At 47.5% G+C, this 25,854-nt stretch overlaps 8 protein-coding genes across 8 annotated transcripts; 5 read left to right on the top strand and 3 right to left on the bottom strand.

Moving 5' to 3' along the window:
• Positions 1-9: 9 nt before the first annotated feature.
• On the top strand, positions 10-775 carry AO090023000584 (palmitoyltransferase YKT6; the record flags this gene model as incomplete). Its single annotated transcript, XM_023235671.1, has 4 exons — positions 10-30; positions 93-264; positions 323-645; positions 710-775. 4 exons carry the CDS (start codon positions 10-12, stop codon positions 773-775), a joined length of 582 nt encoding a protein of 193 aa, XP_023090671.1.
• A 1,522-nt stretch (positions 776-2,297) lies between these two features.
• AO090023000583 (uncharacterized protein) lies at positions 2,298-3,289 on the top strand (the record flags this gene model as incomplete). Its single annotated transcript, XM_001821065.3, has 2 exons — positions 2,298-2,437; positions 2,512-3,289. The coding sequence occupies 2 exons, from the start codon at positions 2,298-2,300 to the stop codon at positions 3,287-3,289; spliced, it is 918 nt and encodes a 305-aa protein (XP_001821117.1).
• A 2,209-nt stretch (positions 3,290-5,498) lies between these two features.
• AO090023000582 (RICIN domain-containing protein) lies at positions 5,499-6,151 on the bottom strand (the record flags this gene model as incomplete). Its single annotated transcript, XM_001821064.1, has 4 exons — positions 5,499-5,643; positions 5,711-5,810; positions 5,874-5,983; positions 6,042-6,151. The coding sequence occupies 4 exons, from the start codon at positions 6,149-6,151 to the stop codon at positions 5,499-5,501; spliced, it is 465 nt and encodes a 154-aa protein (XP_001821116.1).
• Positions 6,152-9,351: 3,200 nt separating this feature from the next.
• On the top strand, positions 9,352-11,031 carry AO090023000581 (ABC transporter substrate-binding protein; the record flags this gene model as incomplete). Its single annotated transcript, XM_023235668.1, has 2 exons — positions 9,352-9,404; positions 9,747-11,031. The coding sequence occupies 2 exons, from the start codon at positions 9,352-9,354 to the stop codon at positions 11,029-11,031; spliced, it is 1,338 nt and encodes a 445-aa protein (XP_023090670.1).
• A 1,023-nt stretch (positions 11,032-12,054) lies between these two features.
• On the bottom strand, positions 12,055-13,275 carry AO090023000580 (NAD(P)/FAD-dependent oxidoreductase; the record flags this gene model as incomplete). Its single annotated transcript, XM_001821062.1, has 1 exon — positions 12,055-13,275. One exon carries the CDS (start codon positions 13,273-13,275, stop codon positions 12,055-12,057), a length of 1,221 nt encoding a protein of 406 aa, XP_001821114.1.
• Positions 13,276-13,508: 233 nt separating this feature from the next.
• AO090023000579 (uncharacterized protein) lies at positions 13,509-15,168 on the top strand (the record flags this gene model as incomplete). Its single annotated transcript, XM_023235667.1, has 5 exons — positions 13,509-13,808; positions 13,899-13,918; positions 13,969-14,318; positions 14,386-14,846; positions 14,908-15,168. The coding sequence occupies 5 exons, from the start codon at positions 13,509-13,511 to the stop codon at positions 15,166-15,168; spliced, it is 1,392 nt and encodes a 463-aa protein (XP_023090669.1).
• Positions 15,169-15,524: 356 nt separating this feature from the next.
• Positions 15,525-17,739, top strand: AO090023000578 (fungal specific transcription factor domain-containing protein; the record flags this gene model as incomplete). The annotated part of the gene is made up of 4 exons (XM_023235666.1): positions 15,525-15,584; positions 15,645-16,511; positions 16,566-17,541; positions 17,627-17,739. 4 exons carry the CDS (start codon positions 15,525-15,527, stop codon positions 17,737-17,739), a joined length of 2,016 nt encoding a protein of 671 aa, XP_023090668.1.
• An 8-nt stretch (positions 17,740-17,747) lies between these two features.
• On the bottom strand, positions 17,748-18,791 carry AO090023000577 (2-hydroxyacid dehydrogenase; the record flags this gene model as incomplete). The annotated part of the gene is made up of 1 exon (XM_001821059.1): positions 17,748-18,791. The coding sequence occupies one exon, from the start codon at positions 18,789-18,791 to the stop codon at positions 17,748-17,750; it is 1,044 nt and encodes a 347-aa protein (XP_001821111.1).
• Positions 18,792-25,854: the final 7,063 nt, after the last annotated feature.

The raw sequence follows: 25,854 nt of genomic DNA, 5'->3' as shown, positions 1-25,854 counted from the left end.
CCCGTAAAAATGAAGATTCTTTATATCGGAGTGAGTCTGTGGAGGTCCATACTGGAGTGATATGTCTGTCTAACGTTCTTCATGCTTGATAGGTCCTACAGAATGCCCAGCAGCCGGCGGTGGAGCTGTGTGCGGAGCGCGAGCTCAGCAGCTACTCGCGCTTCACCAGGGGTAGCATCAGCGAGTTCATGACCATGTTCAGCAAGACGGTCGCCGAAAGAACAAAGCAAGGCCAGAGACAAGATATCCAAGAGCAAGGCAAGTGTTTACTCTTGCCTACTGGCCACCCGACAACTTCCCCTGACCGCCCCTCGTCTTTTAGATTTCACATTCCACGTGTATGCGCGGACCCAAGGCATCGCCGGTGTCATTATCAGCGACAATGAATACCCCTCTCTTGCCGCCCATCAGATCCTTTCCAAGGTCCTTGATGAGTTCCTCACGCTCAACCCCAACGCAGGCACCGCCACCCAGCCTGTCTCCTTCCCCTCCTTGAAGACATACATCTCGGCGTACCAGGACCCACACCAAGTGGACAGTATCATGAAGATTCAGAAGGAGCTGGACGAGACCAAGATTGTTCTCCACAAGACTATCGAGAGCGTCTTGGAGCGTGGAGAGAAGATTGACGATCTGGTTAATAAGGTAAACTGAACCTCTACGGTGCATTTGACATGTGGGTTCAGGAAAGGAGCTAACTGGGCTTTAGAGTGAGGGGTTGTCTTCGCAATCGAAGATGTTCTACACCTCTGCGAAGAAGCAGAATAGCTGGTAAGGAAGGTTACCCCTGTTTGCATATAGGAACGCTGACATTCTGTAGTTGCATTCTTATGTAAGAGAGATCCCACCGGAGCGGGGAAAACAACCTTCAATATCACTGTAAATCGTCCTGGGAGAGTTTCTCGATGCCCTGACTGCTTAATTTCAATCTGTTCGAAGCGTTCTCTTTATTTATTGCAGCTATAGTTGGCATTTGCTTTTAGTTTTGATACAGTAAGCTATTTGCTTGAAATCTTGTGCACTGGTGGTGGATTAACCATATTTGAAAGGTAAATGGAGCATTGTGAAGGCGAATCTCCCCATTTTAAAACCCCACTTACACTTAGAGGAACATGGAATTGTTGTTGATCCGGTTCTACCTTGGTATAGACCTACTATCTAGTAGTCAGGGACCACTTCCTCAAGAATAACGTTGGTTTCTTGTCGATGCGGTGCCTGAAACAAGCCACGCTGACAAGTACGTGTGCGTTGTCCAACCGCCAGGAACTGGGCGTACACCGATCTTTTATCAGCTTATCGTCTGTACAAGTGGACCCCTATTGCATATAGTCCGCTCCACTTTGGATGGAATTTGCAAATCGTTACAAAACACATTGACAAAGAGGCTGAGTGCTGTGATAAGGGTGAAACATTCAGATCTTGCCCCAGGCCTCTTGTACTCTCGCTAACGTGGCTATAAAGGTAAACGATGCTGCTGTCTTGGCTGAACGACATTCCGTGAAGCTCCGAGAAGCGAAACGATAGCTTCCGAGTTATCACCGAGACGGACTTATCTCTCGGCGACAAAATGCCTCGTTATTCCTGTCGAGACGATCAGAAAATCGCCCCTCGTACTAATAGTACGCTGTAGATCAATGCGGAGATTAGGGCACATTAGGGCAGGGCATCCCCCTTAGGGCAACTCCACCCGGTCCAGCACCGCCGCGCCTGCCAATTCGCTCTCTCATCTCGTCTTCTAGAAGGCGATCCACCTCTAATCCCAGTCGGTAGAGAAGCTTGAATTTCCATTACTCTCATCTTTCGGCATGGTGGTACCGCCCAATACCCCGACTGTAACCGGGTTCCCGGCCCGGTCGTGTCTGATTGGTCGCGTGCGCCGAATTTCTCATGCTTCGTTGTAAATATTGTGGGCTTGACAGTTGGGCGTCATTGGGATTGATCTCCTTCTATTACTTGTACAGTTGTTGCTCATATAGCCCCTCCTTCACTTATCTCTCCCTTTTATCTAGCCCCAGCTTCCTTCCTTTTGTCCATCATTATCCCAGTATACCCCAGCGTTTGAGCGAGAATAGGTGAGTACCCCGGGAGCCCTCCGCACATAACTATATCTAACAAACTGGCATAGACTCTTGTGGTTACACATTCTTTTGATTATTTTTCTTTTCCTCTGTGGAGTCATTAGACGTACACGGTTACACGACTGAAACGACGCGCCCTCAAACAACCCTCGTTATCCCAGTAAATAATATATGGATTGACCATCTACCGGAAACCGAGAGCACGTTACCGCAGTCGACATGGAACAAGACTTCCCTATCCACCAAGCATTTCCCTTCCGCATGCAGAGGAACCGCTTAGCGGAACTCCTCACGGCAGATGTGATAGCTGCTGCAGGCTCAGCATCACTGATCACTCCAGCCGTCATGATTCTTGACCGGTATGTTTGCCCTATATCATTGATAGACGCGATTGCGGAGACAATACCAAAGAATATTACTGACGGCACCCTAGACTTGTCGTGGAGAAGTCATCGCACAACCAGCCCCTTTTGCCAGCGTTCCGCCGACACCTGTGGCTCTCCATCACTCAACCGGCGACTTTCCTTACATCCCGCCCGAGTCTTCTAGTTTGGGGCCTCTACACCGCAACATTCGCAGCAGCAAATGCCACAGAAACTGTCTTGGACCGGGTTTACCCTGATGTCGACCACGCCATTTCGGGAATGGCCACGTTTCTCTCCACATTCGTCGTCAACTCGTCCGTGGGCATCTGGAAAGATGTTAAATTCGCCCAGCTTTTCGGCCACCCCCCAGCTGCAAAGCCAACCAACCCCATCCCCAATCCCACAGCCGTCTCCAAGAGCGGCTTCCTCCGTCGGTCCATCCGGACCATGCCGCTAGCAACCTACTCGGCCTTCCTTCTCCGTGACGGCCTCACCATCTTCGGCTCCTTCAATCTTCCCGCCGTGGTATCCAGCTCAATCCCCGATTGGATTGCCTCTCGCGATTACGCCAAGATCCTCTTTGCCCAACTGGCCATCCCCGCTTCAATCCAGCTCGTCAGCACACCCATTCACCTCCTCGGCCTAGACCTCTACAACAGACCGATGCAGCTCCCCGCCCGCGACCGAATCGCACGCGTCAGCAGAGATTGGATCGGCGCGTCCCTGACGCGTATGTGCCGGATCATCCCGGCATTTGGCATCGGCGGATTCGCCAATACCGAAGGGCGGGCATTCATGCACCAGCAACTCCAGCTATGCGGGGAGGAGTATGAAAACGAGGGCTGAGTTAATCCCTATCTTATCGCGAACGAAAGAAAAAATAACTCATCCTGCGATCGGATTGGCCACTGGTGGGCGACGACCCACTCGGGGGTGGCAGTAACTGACCGGATCGGGTTGAACTGGTCCCCTACCCGGGCCCTAACCCTAAATCCTTATATATAGTAAGCATCCGTACCCACCTCACTGACCGGGCCGGTTCCCATGCGGTGAGGGGACGGGTACAGGTTCAAGACGAGAGAATGAATTCCTATTGTTCTGAGCGTACGGAGTACTACTACTTGAGACGGGAGATTTACCCGGTTACTACTATGCTCAGACCGATGTGTCCTGGTGGTGGCTCCGATTTTACCCCACTGGACAGGTGTCCCCGCGGGAAATGCTGAGAGCCTGAGACGCATGAGAGCGCCTATTTGTACAGAGATATACACGTTTTGCATAGAGCGAGATACCATTTTGGAGATTATCAATGATATTATATTTCAAATGTCTTACTAAGTTTTAGAAGAAACTTCTATTTACTTTCCCTAACAGCTTTCATTAACATCTCGAGTCCGACTCTAATAACCGAAATCATTCTGATAAAACTGATTTCTGACCCTATGCGAGGACTATAGAAATGCTATTTCGAAACCATATACAAAATGAGCCATATAAGAGGAAATGCACAAGACATGCAAAAGTCGCAACCCATCATTGAAGAGAGAATCTAACACCTGAGTCCGACATATGGCTATTTCCTAGAATGTACCATTTAACCTGTAGCATAGGTCATAGGAATAATGCTATAGATAAGGAGATCAGTCGGGGTGATTCACGGCGATCCGCACGTATATCAACCCACAGTGATGTCATTCTTGAGCCTTGAGCCCTAATCTCGCTCAACTCTGACGTCCGAAGGAACTTGTATCTCTTTTCGAAAACCGAATCTCTCGTCCGGGTCTGACATTTTACTGAGATAGTTGTACTGGGTAATACTTCTTTAGGTATATTACTCTTCAAAATGCCCGCTTTTTAGAGTAGTCTGAATGGTGCGAAGTACGTGGTGAAACACTACGGCAAGCCATTGCGGCCAATCGATCTTAATTTATTTCCCTATATGTCTTGCGAATTTGGGCTAGGTAGTCTCACTGCCTAGATAACTGTCTGATCAACTAACCTCTGTACTAAGAAGTAGAGAACCTAAGGTTAAATCTATCTCACTGGCTAAGCTTCTTAGGCCTACTGTTGGGCTACCCCTAGACTATAAATAGACTAAACAGACTAAACAGACTAAGCAAGAAATTCAAGCAATTTAAGCGATTCAAACAGACTTAGATAGTCAGATTCTAGGTAAAGCAAAAGATTTTGCCAGCAGAGAAAGTTTTAAAACATAGGAAAATGAACTAGTGCAGATTGGCCGCAATGGCTTGCTGTAATATTCTGAATATACTCTCTATCAATACCCTTCTGGAAAGATGACCCTTGACTGATGAAATCTACGAGCCTTTGCTATGCCCAAAATGGTTCAATACTTTGTAGCAGCGGGCCATACCTCCACGGCGCTTTTGTCAACTAAGTACTCAACACTAACAGTGTGGTCTCGGCTTCAGTATCGGTCGGTGATATAGGAACTTATGCATGGGGTATCTTCATAGATTGTCCGGGCTTTCTGTAGCAGTATCGCTACATTTGCTTGTTAGATCATTTTTTGTAGTTGTAGGACGGGTATGGGAAGATTATATGGGTAACAAAAACTGGTAAACCTAGGCCCATATCCCCTGGTATAGCATAGCCCGGTGTAGTAATAACGCTCCAAGACGGAACTTGAAAACAAGAGTAGTTTTGACTTATAATTGACTTGAGCGATGCACGCGGTGCTATTGCGTACTATGGGAATCATTACTTCACAATAAGTGGCTTTTACTGACTGTTAGTGGTAGGAAGAGAGATTAAATCATATACGCAGGGGAGCGTAGGGTAACTGATTAGATTGTAGCTTCCGCTTTTGGATGGTTAGAAGGAAGTGGAGCTGGAAAGTTACTAAAAGAGAGGAATGAGTCTACTCGACATTGTAAACGGGGATAGGTAACTTTGAATTGAAAATCATAGGCATATGGAAGCTCTGATAGCTACAGCCATGGAATTAAATGCAAGTCATCTTTAGGCCAGTATGTACTCCGTCTGGACAAAAATCGGACTCGTGTAGCCAAGGCTTCATCAGAAGGCTCAGACTCTAAGCGTTATTAGGGTGAGTCAAAAAGAACTGCTGATTCTCAGAACCATCGTCCTTGTGGTCGTAGATGATAATTTCAGCATGATTGTCGGTGGCTCCACCGGCGACATCGATCACCTTGCCGGGGAACGCAACACTGGAAATGCTATTTTGAAACAAAAGTATGAGCCTAATCAAAGCGAATACCTCGAACTTTGTGACAATAAACTTACTAGAAAGCTCCGCTGCCATCGCCAACGGGGTGAATTCTCCAGCGAATCCGCTTATTCATGGGAGAGGAGACAGTAGCAGTGATTGGTTCCCCGTCATTGGCTAAAATGAATCACATTATCAACAATCACTGTTCATTTATTAGATTATGGTATTCAGTCATACTGGCCGTTAGATAGGTGCCATTCTTGATACTGATGATGAAGTACTGGCTCTCAGTACACTTGGCAAACACAAAAACTTGATCAGCTTTCTCGCGATCAGTAAGTGGCTCACTGTAGATAGCACCAGTTACTGCTAACCTTGACTACTAAGGGGTACGAGGTGACATACTAGAGCTGCAATTCGACATTATCTGGATCAGTTACGTCGTCGACATCAAGTCGTTTGTTGCTCACGTGGCGGGGGACGATGATGTATGCGCCGGGTTCGAGATCACTCATGATTGATTATAGCCTTTGGACGATTTGCTTGTCAGGGTTGTAAACTGAAATCTCCGAGTTGAAGGGGTTTTTGGGATATTGATTTTCGTAGAACAGATACCAATGCTTTTATTTAATTTATAGCTTGGTTTCGAAGAATGATCACATCATCTACGCTAGATCGCCAGACTCATAGTAAACTTTTACATCTATCATTGTGGAAGATACGTGGCTATTCAGAATCCACCTCGTGAATATGCCGATCTCAGATGGACGTATATTTCCCTTGCATCTAATTGGCTAGATCGCTCTTAACCGATCAAGTGGGTCTCCAAGTACCGATATTTGCCTTCGCTTATCATTTCGACGCAAGCCACAGTAAGCCCACGTATACACATCTCAGCTCTGCCCCTCCATGATCTTCAGGCTTCAGCCCATCCTAAAGAGATTGTACCACTTTCCACCATTGCCCCTCATCTACAGGTGTCTTACCTACTCCCACATCAGAATGCCTCTTTGTCTCATTTGAGTGGCCCTTCACCAGACAACCTTGAAGACGTATCCGTCCTCTAGTTGCCTATTACTCTCGGTAGGCAATGTTGCGTCTTCGAGCTTGCCTGCTCCGTAGTGTAATTGTATACCCCGCTCTTGTGCTGAGCCATGGCTCACCGTTAACCAGCTGCTGCATTAGCGAAAACTTCACCAGTCAGCAGCAATTGATGGTTTACACTACAGCCGATTGGGGCCTAGATCTCGTAAACTATATTGCAATGGGCTGCGATCTACAGAGTACCTACCAAACACCCACGAATGACATCTAGCGGGCCCAAGATCGGCAAGGTCGGGTTGATGTGGAGGCCGTGCGATACTCGCCACAGAAAGTACGCACCCAGATTGACAACAGGTTGCTGGAGCCTAGAATGGAAGTTTTGTTTCTAAGCGAGCATCTTCTCAACATTTCTGCTACTGTTGGCATCATTGTTCAGCCTCTTTACATCCTGAATCGCTTCCGCTGTCTCTGGCTAACGTCTTGTAGTATATCCACGATCATGCATCTTCTTTCTCGTCATTTTCTTCCCCTACTCCTTCAAACAATTTAGGTTTATTATCATCGCCCCTTGCCCCTCCCTGTGTGAGAGGTATCTATACTCTGAATCGACAAGTCGGATCAGCATCCTGCCCGATATACTTGGGGAGCATAGCCTTCTCCCCACGGATACCGGGCTCAGCTGAAGTAGGGCTTTTTTGGTCGTCGTCTATTCTGACAGGGCACCCACCTACTGCCTTCCTACATAGATTATTTTTTCTGGTAGAATAAAGACTCAGCATGATAATTAGGATACCATTCTATTTCTATGAGAGGAAGCGCCCTCGAGCGTAGGGATCCCCCGATGTCCCCAAAGGGGATTGAGGAGCGAATGAAATGAGCGGGAATTCCCCCGCAGTGAAGGGCAAGAAATCTATACATTTGTGTAGTTAAAGCCTATATAGGCAGGTGCCCTGTCAGAATAGAGAACCCCTTTTTTTTTTCAAGACTTCTCTCGTAAGTTTTAGTATGATTTTGAGGCATTGCTATCTGGACTTACACCTTTTATCTTCTCTCTTTCGTTTCCGTCAAATGCAAGTATCTGATCATTAACGCCCTTCCCATTGACCAAATTAGCAGTTTCTTTCTATTTCCTTGGGCGTTGCCTGGTTTGGCACCTCACCTGAAATTCTCGGAGCCTTGAAAGGAGCGCAACCGGACCATACTAGATGGTGGTACTATTGTCCACCGTAGAATACCGCTACGACAGGGCTTGGAATATTTATATAATTGGATAACCCTACTGTGGTCATCTGACTATCATTTGGGTCATGTAGATCACACCTAGTAGCCCACTAAATAGGAAGAATCAGTCTTTACTTTACCGTCAGCTGTAGCTGTCTAGATTCTATCTTAAATACTAGGAAATACTGAATATCGCCTATTCGATAACTGTTTGCACATCGGCTCTCATTCACGGTCTTATAGCCCCGTAATTGCCTAAGCCGGATGTTGGCAAAGAGAAACTGGAGAAGAGGGTAGAATCAAACCTAGTTAAGACAGCTTTACAAGTAATCCAACTGGCTGGCCGAAATCGATTGATTCGACTTATTAAATCCATTATGAGTAGACTCTTCTAACTTATTATCAAATTCTGAATAATGCTTGTTAGAGAGTTCGTGAACACTGGTCATAACTAGTCTATATATCATTTCGTTATTAGAAGTACCCGCAATTCAGACGGTCTGTCCAATCAATACCTTATAAACGGATTGACTGTAAACAGTATGAGCTTTCTTTGTAAATCGTTCCACTCTTCGAGGCAGTGCAACGAAGGATCTACTACACAGGGTAGACAGCCTGTCAATTAGGTAAGGATATGTAAGCAAGAGGGGGAAGAAGTTTCTATCGTTGACTGAAGAGTAGAACAAATATAAAGGGGAACTGATTTTTGCCCTCTTTTCCTATGCCTATTACTCCCCTGAAATAACATAGGGTTCCTCCTATTCGGCAAGTAGTCGGGATCAAAAAGGAACTAATGGTTGAGCGACACCTTGTCTCGTGGTTTTAAACTGCAAAGGGGGCCAGGATTTAATGTCTATGTACAAGGAACCGGGAGTGTAGGGGTTCGGGAGCTTCAACGATATACGGCCGACTCTACATTGAATCCGTGATAGACAGTCAGCTCAGGAACCAAACGGTAGGTCCGCAAATTTATTGTGGATTCGACTCAAAAGGTTGGGATTTGAGAGTACTGTCCATGGCAATGCCAAGCCCAAGATTGAGAAGAGTAAAATTAGGGTTTAATAAAGCCCAAGATAGGAGGGTCTGGACTGCGCCTCCCCACACGTCTACTGGCTCTCTGATGCAACACTACATGGTTTTGGCCCAAAACTGGTATTAACCACGAGTTTCTTATGAGTAGTGCGGCATTCTTCGTGCAAGCCAAGAATAATGCACCGTGGATCGTGTGGCGCAGCAGCCACAAGGAAGCTTCTATGAGCCTATCTCTGCTTGACCGTTGGGATCGAGGATCATTCAAGGAGGAAAGTTTAATATCGGAATTATTCCGCGATTATCAATCTATCGGGTGGAAGAGTGAGGTAGGATTTACATCGAGTGGATACACGAATCCTTCAGTTTAGGCTACTTTCCTTAGTTCCCGATATGTACTTACCTCTTAACTTCTCACATAATGCATAGTGACTCGAGAGTGATTTACAATTGGATTATAAATGTAGGGGCAGGGTTTGTAATCTGCATACATTGATCATTGATGTATAGCCTTTCGCATCACCGTATAGTCGCTTATTAAGGCACAATGGCATTGTTTCTAATTGTTTCGAGTAGTATTGAGGGATTTTCATTTCGGCCGGTTGCTTGCTAAGTGACCCGTGCTTTTAGTTTCATTATCAATTGAGTTGTCCAATTATTCCATCACTATCCATCAGGGTGCAGTAAGCGTGCCGTGGCTCGGCGCCAAGGAGGCTCGAAGGATTCCAGAAGTGCTCTACTGGGATAGTATTTCTCAAACGGTGCTCTATGGGCTTGAATGTCTAAGAACTCATGGCTTGCTTAAAAGCCGTGAAGATCCCCCGACTGCAGCTGGCATTATTCTCATAACTACCGCATCTATCTATTCAGTTCCCACCTCACTGTTACTGGACGCAATCTGTATCGAACCATGGTTTACTTGAAACGTCTCCTCGCTCTCTCGAGCCTTTTGTCACTCAGTCAAGCGCAGTGGTCTCCAAACGTCCCCTTGGAGACTCGCAGTCTCGACGAGATCTACGAGGCCGCAAAGAAGGAGTCCGGCCCTCTGGTTGTGTCCTCTGGAGGGGATGGTAAGTATTCTTGCGGCTGTTACCCCTACCTATTGCTGACAGCATGCCTAGCCGGAAATCAGAACGATTTTATCATCAATGCATTCCAGAAACGCTTCCCTGATATCCAAGTGAACTGGACAGTCGACCTCTCCAAGTATCACGCTAGCCGCATTGACCGTGGCTTCTACGGTGAGGGAGAGACCACTGATGTGGTAATCCTGCAGACCTTGCAGGATTTCCCTCGCTGGAAGTCGCAGAATCGTCTCATGTACTACAAACCAGCAGTGTGGAACGATATTTATGCTTCTGAGCGCGATCCTCAAGGTGCTTATCTTCCCATCGCAGAGTGTAAGTTAACCCTCCTTTGTAAACATGAATTTGATCTGACGATGTCTACAGATGGCTTCGGCGGCATCTTCTGGGACAGCACCAAGCTGAACGAATCCGAGGTCCCTGACGACTACGCATCTTTCACTGACCCAAAATGGCACGGGAAGCTGGTCCTCACCTATCCCAACGACGATGATGCCGTTCTGTATCTCTTCGCTAAGATTATCGGCCGCTACGGTTTTGAGTGGCTCGATGCCCTTCAAGCGAACGACGTCCAGTGGGTACGGGGCTCCTACACCCCTGCTGCTGTTATCTCGGCCGCCCACAACAACACCAGCAATCCTCGGTCAATCACCTTCACGACCGCCGATGGTTCCGAAGACTGGTGGGGAACCAAGACCCCTCAAAAGGACGAGAGCATGAGCTGGTCCCAGACAGGAGCGATCCTTGCCAGCACAAAGAGGCCTGAGACCTCTAAGCTTCTGCTCAGTTTCTTGGTCAGCGATGAGTGGCAGAAGGCTCAGGCTGATGCTGGTAGCTTCGTTCCCCGGGTTAGCCTGGACCAGGGCAGGCTTTACGAGCAGAATGTTAGTGAGGTTGGTGGCTTCCGGGTCTTCATGAACCAGCGGAATGTTGTCGATTGGTGGAAGAGCCAGTTGGAGACTACTTTGGGTACTCCTCAGGGAATTAGTCCGTTGGATGTCTATCCTCGTGTCTAGTTTGGGTACTGCTGTGCTTGCAGCTTGACAAATTTTGAGTATGGTTATTGGTGGATTCTGTTCTAGGGTGGTGGCGAATTTGTATGCTTAATATAGAGATAGTCGCTATCTGCACTTCCTTTTTTCTAGTTATTTCCAGATAGGCAGACTGAAATGTATTTGTACATTTATCCTGTCGATTTACTCTGATTTATCTGATAACCGTCCCTAAGTGAGACACAGCATTGAGATGTGTTGGACGTGCTACAGGTCCCCAGACAACCTCTCTGTAGGAATGTACCTATCCATACATGAGTAATGTTTCTCAAATAAAGACGAAGTCTCACAGATAGAGAATGGATGTATGGTTTGAGGTCAGCGCAGTGCTTCCAACATCCAATTTGTACCCAGATTTCGACGAGTCGAAACATTCCTGTCTTGTGCGTTTGGACTGTAGCAATTATGAGAAGGCTGAGCCACAGTTGGGTTCTGAGCACCGAGAGTTTCAAATACTGTGAAGTTCGGGAATTACTGAGTTTTGAGAGCTTCCAAATTTATCTAGGTTCACGTACCTATCTTTTACTTTTTTTCTCTGTACAAATAGGTGATGTATATGAAGAGGACGACGGTCTTGAGGATGATGAATTCGAACCTATGCCGGATATAGAGCCTGCTTCCCTTCAGGCGCAGAATATCCTGGCTGGGTTGTGATTATTCAGTCCCTTGGTTGATTGATTGGCCGTATATGTATCAACAGAATACCTGATTGTCCTTGTTCACTCCTTATTCTTGAATGATTACACCTTCAACTGCCTTTGCTATTGTTATCAGGGATCGGACAACAGTGAGTGATTGAGTAGTTCCGCGAATGTAAAACGTCCCGTTCTCGATGGTGTATGATGCTCTACCCATATACATACAAAGAAATATTCAGAGAACAGGAAAATAGTCCTATTCATGATGGGCAGTCCGACATGCTCCTATTTGGAAATAGTTACAGATGGTTTGCATCGATGTAGTTGGTGTAAAACTATCACACATAGCTCAGATAACCGCTCTCTCTGTTAGAGGCCGATTCTCCACAATCCTCTTGTATGAAAGCGCACTCAGATCAAGAGTTTGAAAGCTTCCATGAACGATCAACTCGGCAACACCACGCCCACAGGCCGGTGCCTGTTGACTTCCGTGACCAGAAAAGCCCACGCAGAAGAAAAGGTTGCTGACCTTGTCGTGAGCGCCGACGATGGCATTATGATCGAATATGTTGAACTCATAGTGGCCCATCCAGGCATTTGTAACCCGTGCACTGGCGAACTGAGGAACACGACGAGTGATTATAGGTAGAATCTTCTCCTCCCACGCATTCTCCGCGAAGCTGAAATCATTGACATCGACGGCTGTGTCTGGTCCGATGGGCGGGCAGCCGACGAGATAGTCCTTTGCCCCGTACGAGCGGAGATGGACACCGGTTGGATCGATGGTCAATGGCAGGTCCTGGGGGAGCGGTTCGTCGACCGAGAAGATGTAGGTGTACCGCCGTCTGGCCTCAATAGGCAGGTCGATGCCTGCTAGTTGAGAAACGGTCGCGGCACGAGTGCCCGCGGCGTTAACAAGAGTGCTTACTGTCACCTTTTCTCCAGTTTTCAATGTGATGTCACAGATCTTATCCCCGTCCACGGTCATGTCCACCACTTCATTTCCAATATAGTCGACCCCGTTTTGCCGGGCTGTTTTGCGAAGCCATTCCACCATGCCGAGGGCATTGAATGCACCCTCGTCTATAAGATTGAGACTTCCACTGTCGATATCGTCCGTGTAGAAGAATGGATATTTGTTCTTGATATCCGCCTTCAGAATAATCTGAGTGCCTGCTCCGCAGCTGGCCTGCAATTGCTGATCCTTTTTTAGCACCTCTGTGAACTCCGTGGAGTCGGATAGATATAAGTATCCGAAGTTGCGGATAGGACCATCTGGCACGCATTCATCTGGTGGGAATTCAGCCCCAAAGCGTTTGACAAAGTCGGCGGCATATTGTGCGATCTTTACATTGATAGCGGTGGCAAATTGCTGTCGCATGCAGTTGTTGCTGGCTTTGGTGGCGGAGAACTGTAACGAGGGATCACGCTCAACGACGAGTACTGAGCCTTTGAAGTCGGGATTTGTGCTTAGATGCCATGCGATGGAGGAGCCGCTGGTGGCACCACCGATAATCACCACGTCGTAGTGGTTACGGCTAGGAGTGGTGGGATAGTCGCTGTTCGACATTTTAACTGAGGAGAATAACAGGGTAACTGCGTTTTAGCGGGCGTAGTTCTATGGCCTCAGGCTGTTTGATCTTATCCATTATGTACGAGGTGACTACGGGTTTATATATTCTTTCACTTCGAGTCCATTGCCATGTCGCACACCTAAAATGACGCATATCGTGTAGTCTATACTCAGTTATTGCATATATCGTGATAAGCTTCTTGATCAGTAGGTGTGATTGATAAGCTGCCATGAGTCAACCTCATGTGGTTATAGTGGTGAAGAGCAAACGCACACTTAATTGTACGAACCAGGTTGGCCAAGCCTGGAGTGGCCAAATACGGACATACATGAAGTTCTCCACAGCCATCGCGATAAGCTGCCAAATCCGTAGTCCATTTCTAAGCAGGTGTGGGTCACGTTACATCATTTGGGCCAACTACAGATTAGGTGCCATGAGAATTAGGCAGGAATCCCCGGCAACCCTAAAGTATATCCTCTCCAGCTGTGTATATATGGAACTACTTGGACTAAAATACAATTCAACACTTGTACACGACATTCTACACTTTTCACAATTATCAATCTACACTAATTTGCCTTCCTCTCGCTTCAGTAACTCCAGTTGCTACTATACCTAGACAATGTCTCGCATTTTCATGTGAGTACTCCAAAGACATCAAAAACATCGACGACATAGCACTAATACAGAATCCCAATCAGAACCGGTGCCACAGGATATATTGGTGGGGATGTCCTCTTCGCTCTCACACAAGCCTTTCGCAATTCGAATATCTCCGCCCTCGTTCGGAGTGAGAGCCGAGCATCTCAGCTCACAGACAAGTTCCCATCCGTAGCTCCGGTCATTGGGGACTTAGATTCCACCGCCAAGATCACAAGCGAAGCCTCGGAGGCTGACGTTGTTCTTCGTAAGACTCTGTCCCTGTTCGTCGTTGCCGTTGGTACGCTAACCAAGGAAAAAGATCTCGCCAGCTCAAATCACCTAGCCAGCGCTACTGCCATTGCACAAGGCTTGACAGAAAGCAAGCGCCAAAAGCCAGGTATACATTCCCATTTCTGTCAACACTTGCATTATCCCTTAATTGTGACATTCTGACAAAACAATAGTATGGATCCAAATCTCCGGTGCCAGCCTGCTCTCCGGACCCGACATCACAGCCAATGCCTATGGCGAACCACGCTCGCAGGAATTCAATGATTTACAAGGCATATCCGAAATTCGAAGCATCATCACGTCCTCACCAAAGCGTGCCGTTGATAACCTCCTTCTTAAACTCTCCGCCACAAACCCTCACGTCCGAACGGCCATTATTTACGGGCCACTGATCTACGGCCGGGGACGAGGTCCTGTGAATCAGCGCAGCATACAACTCCCGGACCTGGCAAAATCTACCATTCAGCATGGCCATGGTCTCCAAGTCGGCAGAGGCCTCAGCTGCTGGAGCAATGTTCACGTCTCGGATATTGCGCAGTTAGTTTTGAAGTTGACTCAGGAAGCGTTGTCAAACTCCCAAAATCCGTCGATCTGGAACGAGAATGGGATTTATTTTGCTGAGAATGGAAAGATGGTGAGTCCAATTGCCCCCTTTGGATAATTATTGAGTTTGGTTTTCTGATTCTTGGATATAGCCGTTTGGGGAGATTTCTCAACGGGTAGCTTCGTTTGCTGCTGAACAAGGCTTCATCAAAGACTCCACCGTTAAGAGTATCGATGCCGATGCTGCAGACAAGTTGACTGCACATGGTGCTGTGCTTTGGGGAACGAATGTTCAATATACTGCGGCTCGGGCACGAGAGCTGCTGGGTTGGCAGCCACAGGGTCCCAGTCTAGAGGGAGAGATTCCGAGAGCTGTGCGGGAGGAAGCATCGCAGTTGAATTCCAAACTGTAGAATTCCTATAATTATATAAATTTCTTTATCGGTCGTGAGGCGTATAGAATATTAAGGTATTTTTAGATTTTGTATGGTGGGGCTCAGTAGAATCGGTGGCGAAAACCCCATAAATTAGTTCGATCCGATATAATTTAAAGATTTATCATCAGTAATCCTCCCATCCTCTCGCACATCCTTCTCTTCCAAACCCTCTGAATTATGCAGAATGCTCCAGCGTAACCGCACCCTTACTGGCTGTGGGACCTGTCGCAGTCGCCATGTAAAATGTGATGAAAGTCGGCCTGGGTGCCAGAAGTGTCAGCAGCAGGGTTTGACATGTCTTGGCTACGAACGCCAACTGATATGGGCCAAAGATGCCCTGCGAGATTGTTCTCAAGATCCTGATCGCGTATTCCGCCGTCCATTATTCTCTAGTAACTATCCTTCCATGATAGGCGACAGAAGAGCGAATGTTAACCCATATGCCAGTGGAGGAGCAAGAGCGGATGACGCGAATGACTGTCGATAGCCTCGGTCGGCAATCCGCGACTGCCGCGTTGACCAAGCTGGATGGCGAGCACGGACGAGCGGACTCACGCTGGGAGCAAGATCCATTTCAAGGCCCTTTCGGAATCCTGAGGCTATCGCCGAGCGCGACATCTCCAGGTGGCCATGATGCATCTCAGCCAGACCGGGGCGAGTCATCTCAGGCGGACTGGGACTTCCTCTGGCCTTCTCTGGACTCCGCTCCTACCATTGCAGAGGATAACCACTTGTTTGATGGCCTTTACGACATAACCGAAGATGTCGAAGACGTGCCTAGAGCGGATTTGTCGTTAGAAGTTGACCCAATGCTGGACAATCTGGAGGTGCTATTACCAGGCCCTCTAGGCATCATTTCCGATGAGCTTGTCGGTCAACAAACTCCTCTACAAACATCTCTAATACCCAACCCCTCCCTGGCACTATCAAGGAGCAAGTATATTCCATCACAGGCACCGGAACTACTCCGATATTTCAAAGAGAACATCATCTCCCTATCATTCCCGTTGAAGAATTGTCGGAAATGTCCCTGGCAGGCAATCCATCTTCCCACTGCAATGAGTACATATGCAGAGCTCAGTATCCAGCAGACCGCTAGTCATACGAGGCTCTCCTTATTCTACTCACTGCTTGCCGCCAGCTGTCTCCATATGCTTTCACGTAATCCAAACGCCGTAGACTTGAACACGTCATCAAAGGGGTATAAAGAAATAGCCAAACAACATCTCGAGCTAGCCCTCAATGAGGAAGTTCTTGGACCAAGACGTGCCAAATATAAGGAGCTGTTGATGGCTGTTCTTTCTATGGTTATGCTCTCGGTATGTTGCTCTCCTCTTTTATAACGTCGGCTACATTACTGATGTGAACTTTAGATATTTCACGGAGAAAACTCCAATGCTCAAGCCTTCCTAGTCGACGCAGAGTATCTCATTCGCATACGAGGGCTGCCTAAGCCACACAAGTCACTCAAAGTCCGCTCCCTTCATCATGTCTATACGTACATACGTATCATGGCTGAGAGCACGTGCGGCTGCGCACTCCTTGATATATGCCCGGACCGCCCTAGTTCCAGCTTACTAGCGATTGAATCCTCCCCTCTCTCCCTACGAAGCTTCCGTGTGGCGCATGATAGTCTGGACGAGGAGATTGATCTCAGCTTACAGAAAAGCGACGAAGTTGGCCACAACGACATCCATCTAGAGGTGATGGGCCAATGGAGAGACACACTCTACCCAGATATCTACGGTGTTCCGGAGTCGTTGATGACTCTTCTCTCGCAGACGATCCGCATTGCCAACGAACGAGAGTTACTGCATCGCAGCGCTACGGTTGACACCAACGTACTACAGGATCTGGAAAAACGCGCGAGCCTCCTTGAGCAGTACATCCTGTCCTGGGAGCTACCGTCCCGCCCCTATCCCTCCTTAATAAGCCATTCGGCCATTGAGGGTAGCGAGGACAGCGACAATCATACATCCCAGCTATTGATGCGAGCAATGCATCAAGCTCTAATCCTATTCTACTATCGTCGGATTCCTAACATAAGCGCCCTGATTCTCCAAGATACCGTCCGGAAATGTCTGGATTTCCTGCGGCGCAGCGACAACGCACGTGCTGACAGTGTGTCGAATGATACCGCGATTCTTTGGCCTGGCTTTGTCGCCGCCTGTGAGGCGTTAGACCCTGACTTGCAGCGCGGGTTGCTAGACTGGTTGGTCACCACTGGCCAGCGTACATCACTCTCTTCTTTTTCGGCCGCGGCGAAGACTGCACAGATGATTTGGAACGCGCGCGATCAGGCGAAGGATTATACGCTGAGTTGGTTTGATGTTCTGAAGCATGAGCGATGTCCGATTATTGCGACGTGATATTCAAATCACCGGTTAATGATTATAGATGAATTAATGAATCCTATGTATGACAATCCTCGTAGATATCAGCCACGACTACATGAATGATGAGTATAGTAGGATGAATCCAGCGTTCGGTAGTCGAATGTCTCCAGCAAGAGTCAAGAACATCCTTTTCAGCTCGAGTCGATTCTAAACAACCCCCTATAACCGCACAGGCTCCTTGTCCGTCGGAACCACTAAATGACCCTCGCGTACCAGCGAATTCTTACAAGTCCTCTTCAGAACAAAGTCCTCCAGATTCCCCAACGTAACCCCAGCGATCTCACTAAGCGCCTCCTCCGTAAAGAACGCCTGATGACCGCAAACAAGCACATTCGGGAACGTCATCAGTCGCATCAACACATCATCATGGATAATCTCGCCAGAATGATCATTGTAGAACAGCGCCCCTTCCTCCTCATACACATCCAGCGCCACACCACCCAGTTGACCCGACTTGAGCGCATTAATAACAGCCTTGGTGTTTACCAACCCTCCCCGAGAAGTATTAACCAACAAGGCCCCCTTCTTCATGCGCCCAAGATTCTCATCATTGATCACATGCCTCGTCCCCTCCGTCAGAGGACAATGCAAACTAACCACATCGCTTTGCGCCAACAAATCCCCTAACTCCACAAACTCCCCATACTTCTTGAACTCCTCACCTCCAAACGGATCATACGCCACCAACTTACACCCAAACCCGTGTAGGATCTTCGCAAACGCCAGCCCGATACGACCCACGCCTACAACCCCCACCGTTTTCCCGTAGAGCGTGCGGCCCAGAAATCCCTCAAGGTTGAAGTTCCCCTCCCGGACGCGGTTAAAGGCGCGATGTGTCTTGCGATTCAGGGTCTGGATCAGCGCCACGGCAAACTCGGCGACCGCTTCGGGGGAATACGAGGGGACGTTTGCGACGAAGAAGCCTAGGTCTTCGGCGACTTGCAGGTTGATGTTGTTGAAGCCCGCACAACGGAGGAGAATGGCGCGGACGCCGTTTGCGTAGAGGGTTTCGAGGACGGGGGCGTCTAGTTGGTCGTTTACAAAGACGCAGACTGCATCGCTGTCTTGGGCGAGGGATACGGTCTCGGAGGAGAGGGCGAATGAATGGTAGGTTATCTCACAAAGGGCGGGGTGGTGTTTGCGGAGTGTGGCGTCGAAGTAGTGCTTGTCGTAGGATTTGGCGCTGAAGACTGCTAGCTTCATGTTGGACGATTAGGAATCTTCTTTGTTTGGTTATGGGGAGGTCGCACTGATATGGAAGTTTTGTTTGCATTTTGTTTTGAGTAGAGGTGGGGTTATAATGTGTCGTGGTATGATTGTGGCTTGATTCTTGCTTTCGTCGTTTTAGGGCTTGGCTGAGGGGTGGTGACGTGTAGATGCCGGTTCCATGTAACCCTTCTACCTTACTACCGATTTTCATACTGTAATCGAAGAATAACTTAGGATTAAGTCTATCCCCTGGATATGAGGCAAGCCGTGCCTGCACTTGGTAGATAAACATCCGCTGAAGGCGCACGGTGCTCGTCTCGACATCTTAATGGTGTAGAGCGGAAGGTGTCGAGATAAGTGGTAGGGAGGTTGATGGGGGAAAAAAAATAAAATAAGAATGTAATTATCAACACCTCTGCATTTACAATATAATATAGGAAAACCTGCTATAACACAGGGAAAAACCTATATTGAGGTAATAAGTAAATATATAGAAAAGACACCCTTCGTCACCTACTCATCCAAGTCGTCCAACAACCATCTCGCTTTGTCGTTCAACTCCTCCGCCGCGATCCGCTCCTCCCAGATGTGGCGATCGTGGCCAGCTGAACAATATAGAGTGTTGATCTCTCTATACTTTATACGCTAGTGTTGCCGAGCTGAAAGATAAATTCTCCGCTGAGGAGAGATCCAAACCACGGCTACGTTGATTACCGTCGCTTCAATGTGGGACATACCTGTCGGACTCTTGGACTCTTGGGTGGCTCCCCAGTTGTACCGAGGAAACTGATGTATAAGGACTCTGGTTGGATTCCACATAGCTACTAGCTGATATGGTACAATTAGATAACACAGAACTAAAAAAGCGTTTCTCATTGGCCTGCTGATGCAGAAATGCTGATCTAGGTTGTCCAAATCTAAAGAGAGTGGAAAATATGGCAGACAAGTGATTTACAGCTGAGTAACCAAACCAATGAGAAGCCTTGAAGGGCAAGTAGAAGGGGTTGTATATCTTATAATATATACTTTCTTTACTATCTTTGTAGTTCTGGCCACTCAGATTATAGATATTAAGTTAGATTTCTAGGGATACTACGTCCGAACTGTGGTCTTCTGAAATTCTTACTTTCACCAATTTCCGTAATATATCGGTATATTTACAAGAATTGCGAATAATTCAATACGGCGCCTACGAAGCCTGCTACCCTAAAGGTGTGCAAAAACAGTGGAAGCCAAACTTATTGAGTATACAGAACCGAATAAAAGTCGGAGAGTCTACCTGAATCAATCAAGGACAGAAGCCGACCGTTCACCTCGAATCAGACAAACAAATTAATGAAACAGTTGGCGCATATCCCACGTAACACACTTAAGAGTCCAGACCCTGGGCCAGTTTCGTGAAGCGGAGCTGGTCACACAGGAGCCGGAACATACCAACGAAATTAATGGAGCAGAGGGGGAAGACGCTGGTCCAGCCCAGTGGTTTGTGAACAGATAGTACAAAGAAACGGTGGACAGGATGATGGACAAGACGCAGAGGATGGGTGAACTGGGGAAGGTGCTGTGGCAGGCACGTTAGGTAGGCTCCATCAGGTTATTGAATTTTGATTGATCGATTGAGTCCAGACCATATACCTATATTGTTAATTCAATATATGGCGTGTAACTTCACAAATTTCACGTAGCCCAGGGCCCTACGGACGAATATTTAAGAGATCACATTCTCCTTGAGATATCTACTCTTGGGTATCGAGCACTCTTCTCTTGGTACAGGTTATGAGCCTGCCACTGGGCATATATAGTCTTCTTCCTCTATCGATCAACAATCACTTTCCCCAGATATCTCAAATAGAGCTATCGCAGCGAGTGAATGGTGTACCATGTGTGAGATTATGAGCCCCAAGAAGCATCTGAACCGGACCGGTGGAGAAAAATCATGCATTACTTTCTTCCAAACTCCTCCTCTTCCCTACTCCGTCTGTCGAGCCCTTCAAATCACTGTAGATAGATTCCCAGACATGAGGCGGTGTGAAACGCTCCAAATAATGTCTTCGATGCGGAAGATACGCAGCAAGGACTCGACATTATCACGGGGGTTTACCATGATCCCCCATCTACATTGCCAACTGTTCGCTGACCATTTCCAGATATCACAAGGCTGCAGAATAAATAATCCAAGCCATAGACATGGCCAGCATCGATAACGAGAGCGAGTCAACATTTGGAGGCCATATCTACTCCCGTCATAGCCGCTGTCTGTGACCCGAACGGATATAGTGGTCTGGGGAATAAAACTTCTACTCGTGAATTCCGCCCCCCTCCCCCGGGAAAAAAAGAGAAAGCACATTCGCGTGATGTTCAAGAGCTTCAGAGATAATGCACACGTCATTGCACGGGCAGTCGGGTGTGGCTGGCTTAGAGAATGACCAGTGTATCTCTGACCGCAATGCGAGATTCATGTCGGATTTTGGACGGGCATGTTCCAACAGCCAATGGCGAAGTGAGCTATTCGACTGCCTACCATCCTCAAACCGACGGACAGACTGAACGAACCATCCAGATAATTGGAGCCATGATCCCACATATGAATACATTGACACCTGAACCGAATGTGCAATGGCATCTGCATCGAGAGATGATGTTGTTTCATCTAGCTACATGTGAGTTCACTAAGGAAGCGAATTCTTATCTCGTGTCTTAGAAGATCGCCAGGCTAACACCCTTTATACGATAGTACAAACTTTGAACTTTGTAAAGGAACGGGACCTTGACAGTTGTATAACTTACCAGTTCCGGGAGTATACAATCGTACTGGGCTATCCACACACTCAACCTCTCGCTCTCGACCACAGGAATATCGCCGTGTGCAGGGTTGATGCCTTCCACAGCTGCGAGTTCATGATTTCATTATGTCCCACCAATTTATCAGCCGAAAGCTTGCTCACGCCTACCACAGGGACCCGTCCGTCCCAAGTCGTGACAAGTATGGCCGCCGCAAGACCAGGTCAACTTCAACCCTGTGGTAGTGGGCAATTATTGCCCTAACCATCTTGTTTTAGCGGCAGCTACCGTTATATGCAACAACGAGGATGGCCCATGGTGGCCACGGGGAGGCGGCCATGGTGGTGGGGGCAAAGGTCGACGTTTACCTTCCCCTGAAGTTGATCCCCGGTCACTGGTCGACCTTATTCCCGAACGGTAATTTCAAGACAGGGAGGCGACAATGACATGGCCTGTCGTCGAGAGAGAGTACAAACCAACTATCAAAATACATCCATTTCTTCACAAGTGGGCCCTGGAAACATGCTCTCGTCGCCTTTAGCATTGACCCAAGACAGGACCCTGAATATGCGAGTGAGTTCGCACGAACCACAGCGACAACTCTCACACGAGATCGTTGCTAACCAGACTCTACAACCTCACGTCGGACATCTTCTGCGATGGCCCAGTCCACCTGGAATATCAGACCCAATGACGTCTTGGTCACGCGATCCAGCATAAGACTTACAACGCGTGCGGACTGTAAGGTACGACAGGTAGGGCCCCGTTCGGTGAACCATTCTTGACCAGATGCAAACCATATATCGTCTATAGAGGATACTACGCTCTCATGCATAGTTTTTCGTCAGATTGAGGTCCTGTGCTCAGAGCTGAGAAGTGTTATGGATGTTTCCGCTTCTCATTTTTTCGAATCTCTCTGTAAGTGCGTCACATTTATTAACCATTCCTCGTGTCCCTGATGACACGCTACTCTTGATTTGTACGGCTGGTCCGATCGAGGGTTCGATAAATCTGTTTCTCTTTATCAAAGCCAAACCGGAGAGCTGATTCAGAAAGGGCTTTAGTTCAGGGTTCGACCAAACCATGGCCTCCGAACTTGGGTCAAGCAAACACGCACCAAAGCAGGGAGGAGAAGGTGGTAAACGTGGGGAAGGGAGGAAGGAGAAACAGTTAGAACAGAGGTCACGGTGGCATTAAGGTAGCCTTCACTTGGCCTACTGGATTTGCGTTGTTGAGTTCACGAATATAACAATTTAGCAACAGAGGAACAGATGCTACTACGATACGGTCACAGACTATGAAGCAGCAAGGGTTATCGCATTCATAACATCAACAACAAGCACTCTTTTGAAGACAGTGAGAATGACATCGCCTGGCAGCCTGCAGTCTTCACATGGTCTCACATAGAATTCGACTTCATACAGCATTGCATTCGGGGGCAAGTTAAGACCTTGAGAAGTCATTCATAGCCCTAATCCAATGCCTTACTCCTTGGCTTCCATTATCGAGTTATTCTTTCAAATTCGACCCATCTCTTTTGAGATGCACCGCATCTTAATGTCCCTCAATCAACATCGGAGTGCAGAAATTGGCAAGTTCTGTGCCAAAACTGTGTCATGTCTGTAGACGAGAGAATGAACGATCAACAAGTATCGGAAAAGCGAAATAACAACACAAACTTCTTGTCGAACGTCTCAGTTTGGAGGATTTCGAGGAATACACAGGGTGGCACCTGATTGGTTGTCGAGGCAGAACGTCCCAAGTGGCCAAGATCTTGCGGAGAGATCGAGCGCATATCAAAATGAATACTATGTGAGTGAGAACGGATGGGCCTCTAGCACCTGCAGATGTTCCACGGTATAGGCAATTCTACAAACAGTGGAGTATCTGGTGCTAAGAATAGAGGTTTGGGTGTTGAAGGAGGAAGCCCTATGGTTGTTGCCAATACTTCAAGCCTCAGGTGTACACCCATACTTCCATTCTAGCTATATTTCCTTGGATACTCGGTTCGCCACCCTCCACCACTATTTTCACTTCAATATTTCACATCTCGACAGATGGCTCAATGTAGTCATTGCTGCATAGGAACTTGCAATCTGCGAGCCAAACAACGACCTACCCCCAGCAACACCCTATTCATGAGCAGCGCAACCCGTGATTCACTCCCGGCTATCACCAATGGTGGAATCCCTGATGGCGAGCCAATCTATAGCAATTCACGGGCCACAGTTAATTGTAAGTCTCTTTCCTCCCCTTAAGACTACAACTGGTGCTGAATATTAACAGCCAACAACCGAAGAGAACCACCTCCTACCTCGGCTGTCCAGGGATCCTGCTGGTGAATCTGAATGCTTGCCCAGCATATATTTCAAGCTGGCGAACAGGAAAATAGATAATCCTGTTCAGTAGGATGAAGGGCCACAATACTGTTCACCGCGCAGAATAGTATGTGATACTATTTGGCGATTAAATCAAACCAGCTTGCTTAAATGGGTCACAAGTAGCTTCCAAGCTATCCAGACCAAGCTTGAGATTCGAACTCAAAAACAACTGAAGCAAGTCCCCATCGAGCAAAGGGTCGAACTCAACAGAAACAGAAACAAGTCACAGCCCAGAAGAAAGTCCAGGAGACTTCAGGCCACCAGAATATTCGAATTAAAAGGGCATCCCAGCTCAGGAGCAAACCCCAGTCCATGGTTGAATAACCTAGGAGGATTTGCCAGTAAGGAGTAGTCGGCATTTGCTGGAATCCGTGTCTGTGAGACCAAGTTGACCAAGCTGATGGTGACACTGGAACTTGAGCTACAAGGAAAAGCAAAAGAGCCAGTCAAATCGAATCAGAGCAGGATGAAGATACAATACATCAAGGGGATGCATTCAGCTTTGAGGTTGTCCACGGAAGAGGCTATCAGGTTTCCCGATGGAAGATCGAAGGCTCGACTACCGTTACCATGGATGAAATACGTTTCCACTTAGATATGTTCCCTGGGAGGCACTATGAAAGAGACCTTGTCATAACGAAGGCAGATTTACTAAAATTTGCTAGAAGGTTTTGAACTTAGCAGCAGAGAATCAACTCTGGACTGCAACCGGTATTCCAAAAAGTTACCGGGATAGGAATCTTCAGGTTCGAAGAGATAATATCGGATCAAATACTGTCCTACTCCCGATCAACGCAGTGAACAACAAGGAATGTTTGAACGATTTTGTGACCATGACAATCAATCGCAAAAAGAATCTCTGGAAGATACTCGCAGGGGAAGAGTGATCCTTCATACTCCGGAGAGTATCGATCTCATTCAAAAAATCAACCAACAGTCAAATGACACTCACAAACGCATCATGTGATATAGTTCTTCACTTCCTTACTATATGGCGGCATCACCTTGGTTGAGTATGAACCATCTATGCAAGGGCGAACGAAGAGCTATCCCACACGCACATTCCAACGAGCCCTCCTCGAGCTTGTCGGAAAATCCAAAGCCAAGTCTGAAACCAACCATCTTGCATTATGCGGGCCATAGAATGCCGAGAAATAAAAGCTTTACCTTCGCTGAAACCAGGGAAGCGAAGAAAACACTCAATGCAGACAGCTATCTGCTCAACAATGTCAAAGACACCCAGGTCATCCCTGATTCGGATCATCTCGATGTCTTGCTCATCTTAGATTGTTGCTATGCACACGTGGCAACGTCTTAAAACTCCCCCCATCTTCCTACCTGCCATCGATTGTATTCGATGTGATGCAGAGGCTGCTCGCGAGATTTCAGCAGAATTCACACAATCCGCCACTGAAGCAGTGGTACCCCATCATACCTGTGGTTCAGTCAACTGCAAAAAGTGGCGAATGTGCTCTAGCTGGGCATCAATGTGAACGGTATTGGTGTCCCAGACATACTCGGTGGTTGTTGTTGTGCAGAAAGTGCATGGAGAGCTGGTCTCATGGATTTGCCAGTTTCTTGTGCAGCATGGGTTGCTTTGGTCGTTTGGTTGGCATTTCGATCGCTCTCATCGGGGATTTTGTGTGCTTTGAGGTTATTGCGTGTTCTGTTATAGGTTGTGGATAGTGTCAAGATTAACGATGTTTACACAGAAGGTCTGGAAACGATAACTACGGGTCTCCGACAAACAAGCCGTGTCATGGAGATACTATGCACACATTTGACGGGGATACAGCACATGCACAACCATTCCTTTTTGCAGCAGATCTTTGCGCTCGCTGTTGAATCTCAGAGTACAGAATGAAGGTGGAGAAGGCTCTTGGTGTTTTTGGAGA

Source organism: Aspergillus oryzae, chromosome 3, assembly GCF_000184455.2.
Source record: "Aspergillus oryzae RIB40 DNA, chromosome 3".
Classification (NCBI taxonomy): Eukaryota; Fungi; Ascomycota; class Eurotiomycetes; order Eurotiales; family Aspergillaceae; genus Aspergillus; species Aspergillus oryzae.
The sequence above is the reverse complement of the archived record's forward strand: the minus strand, read 5'-3'. Positions and strand labels throughout refer to the sequence as shown.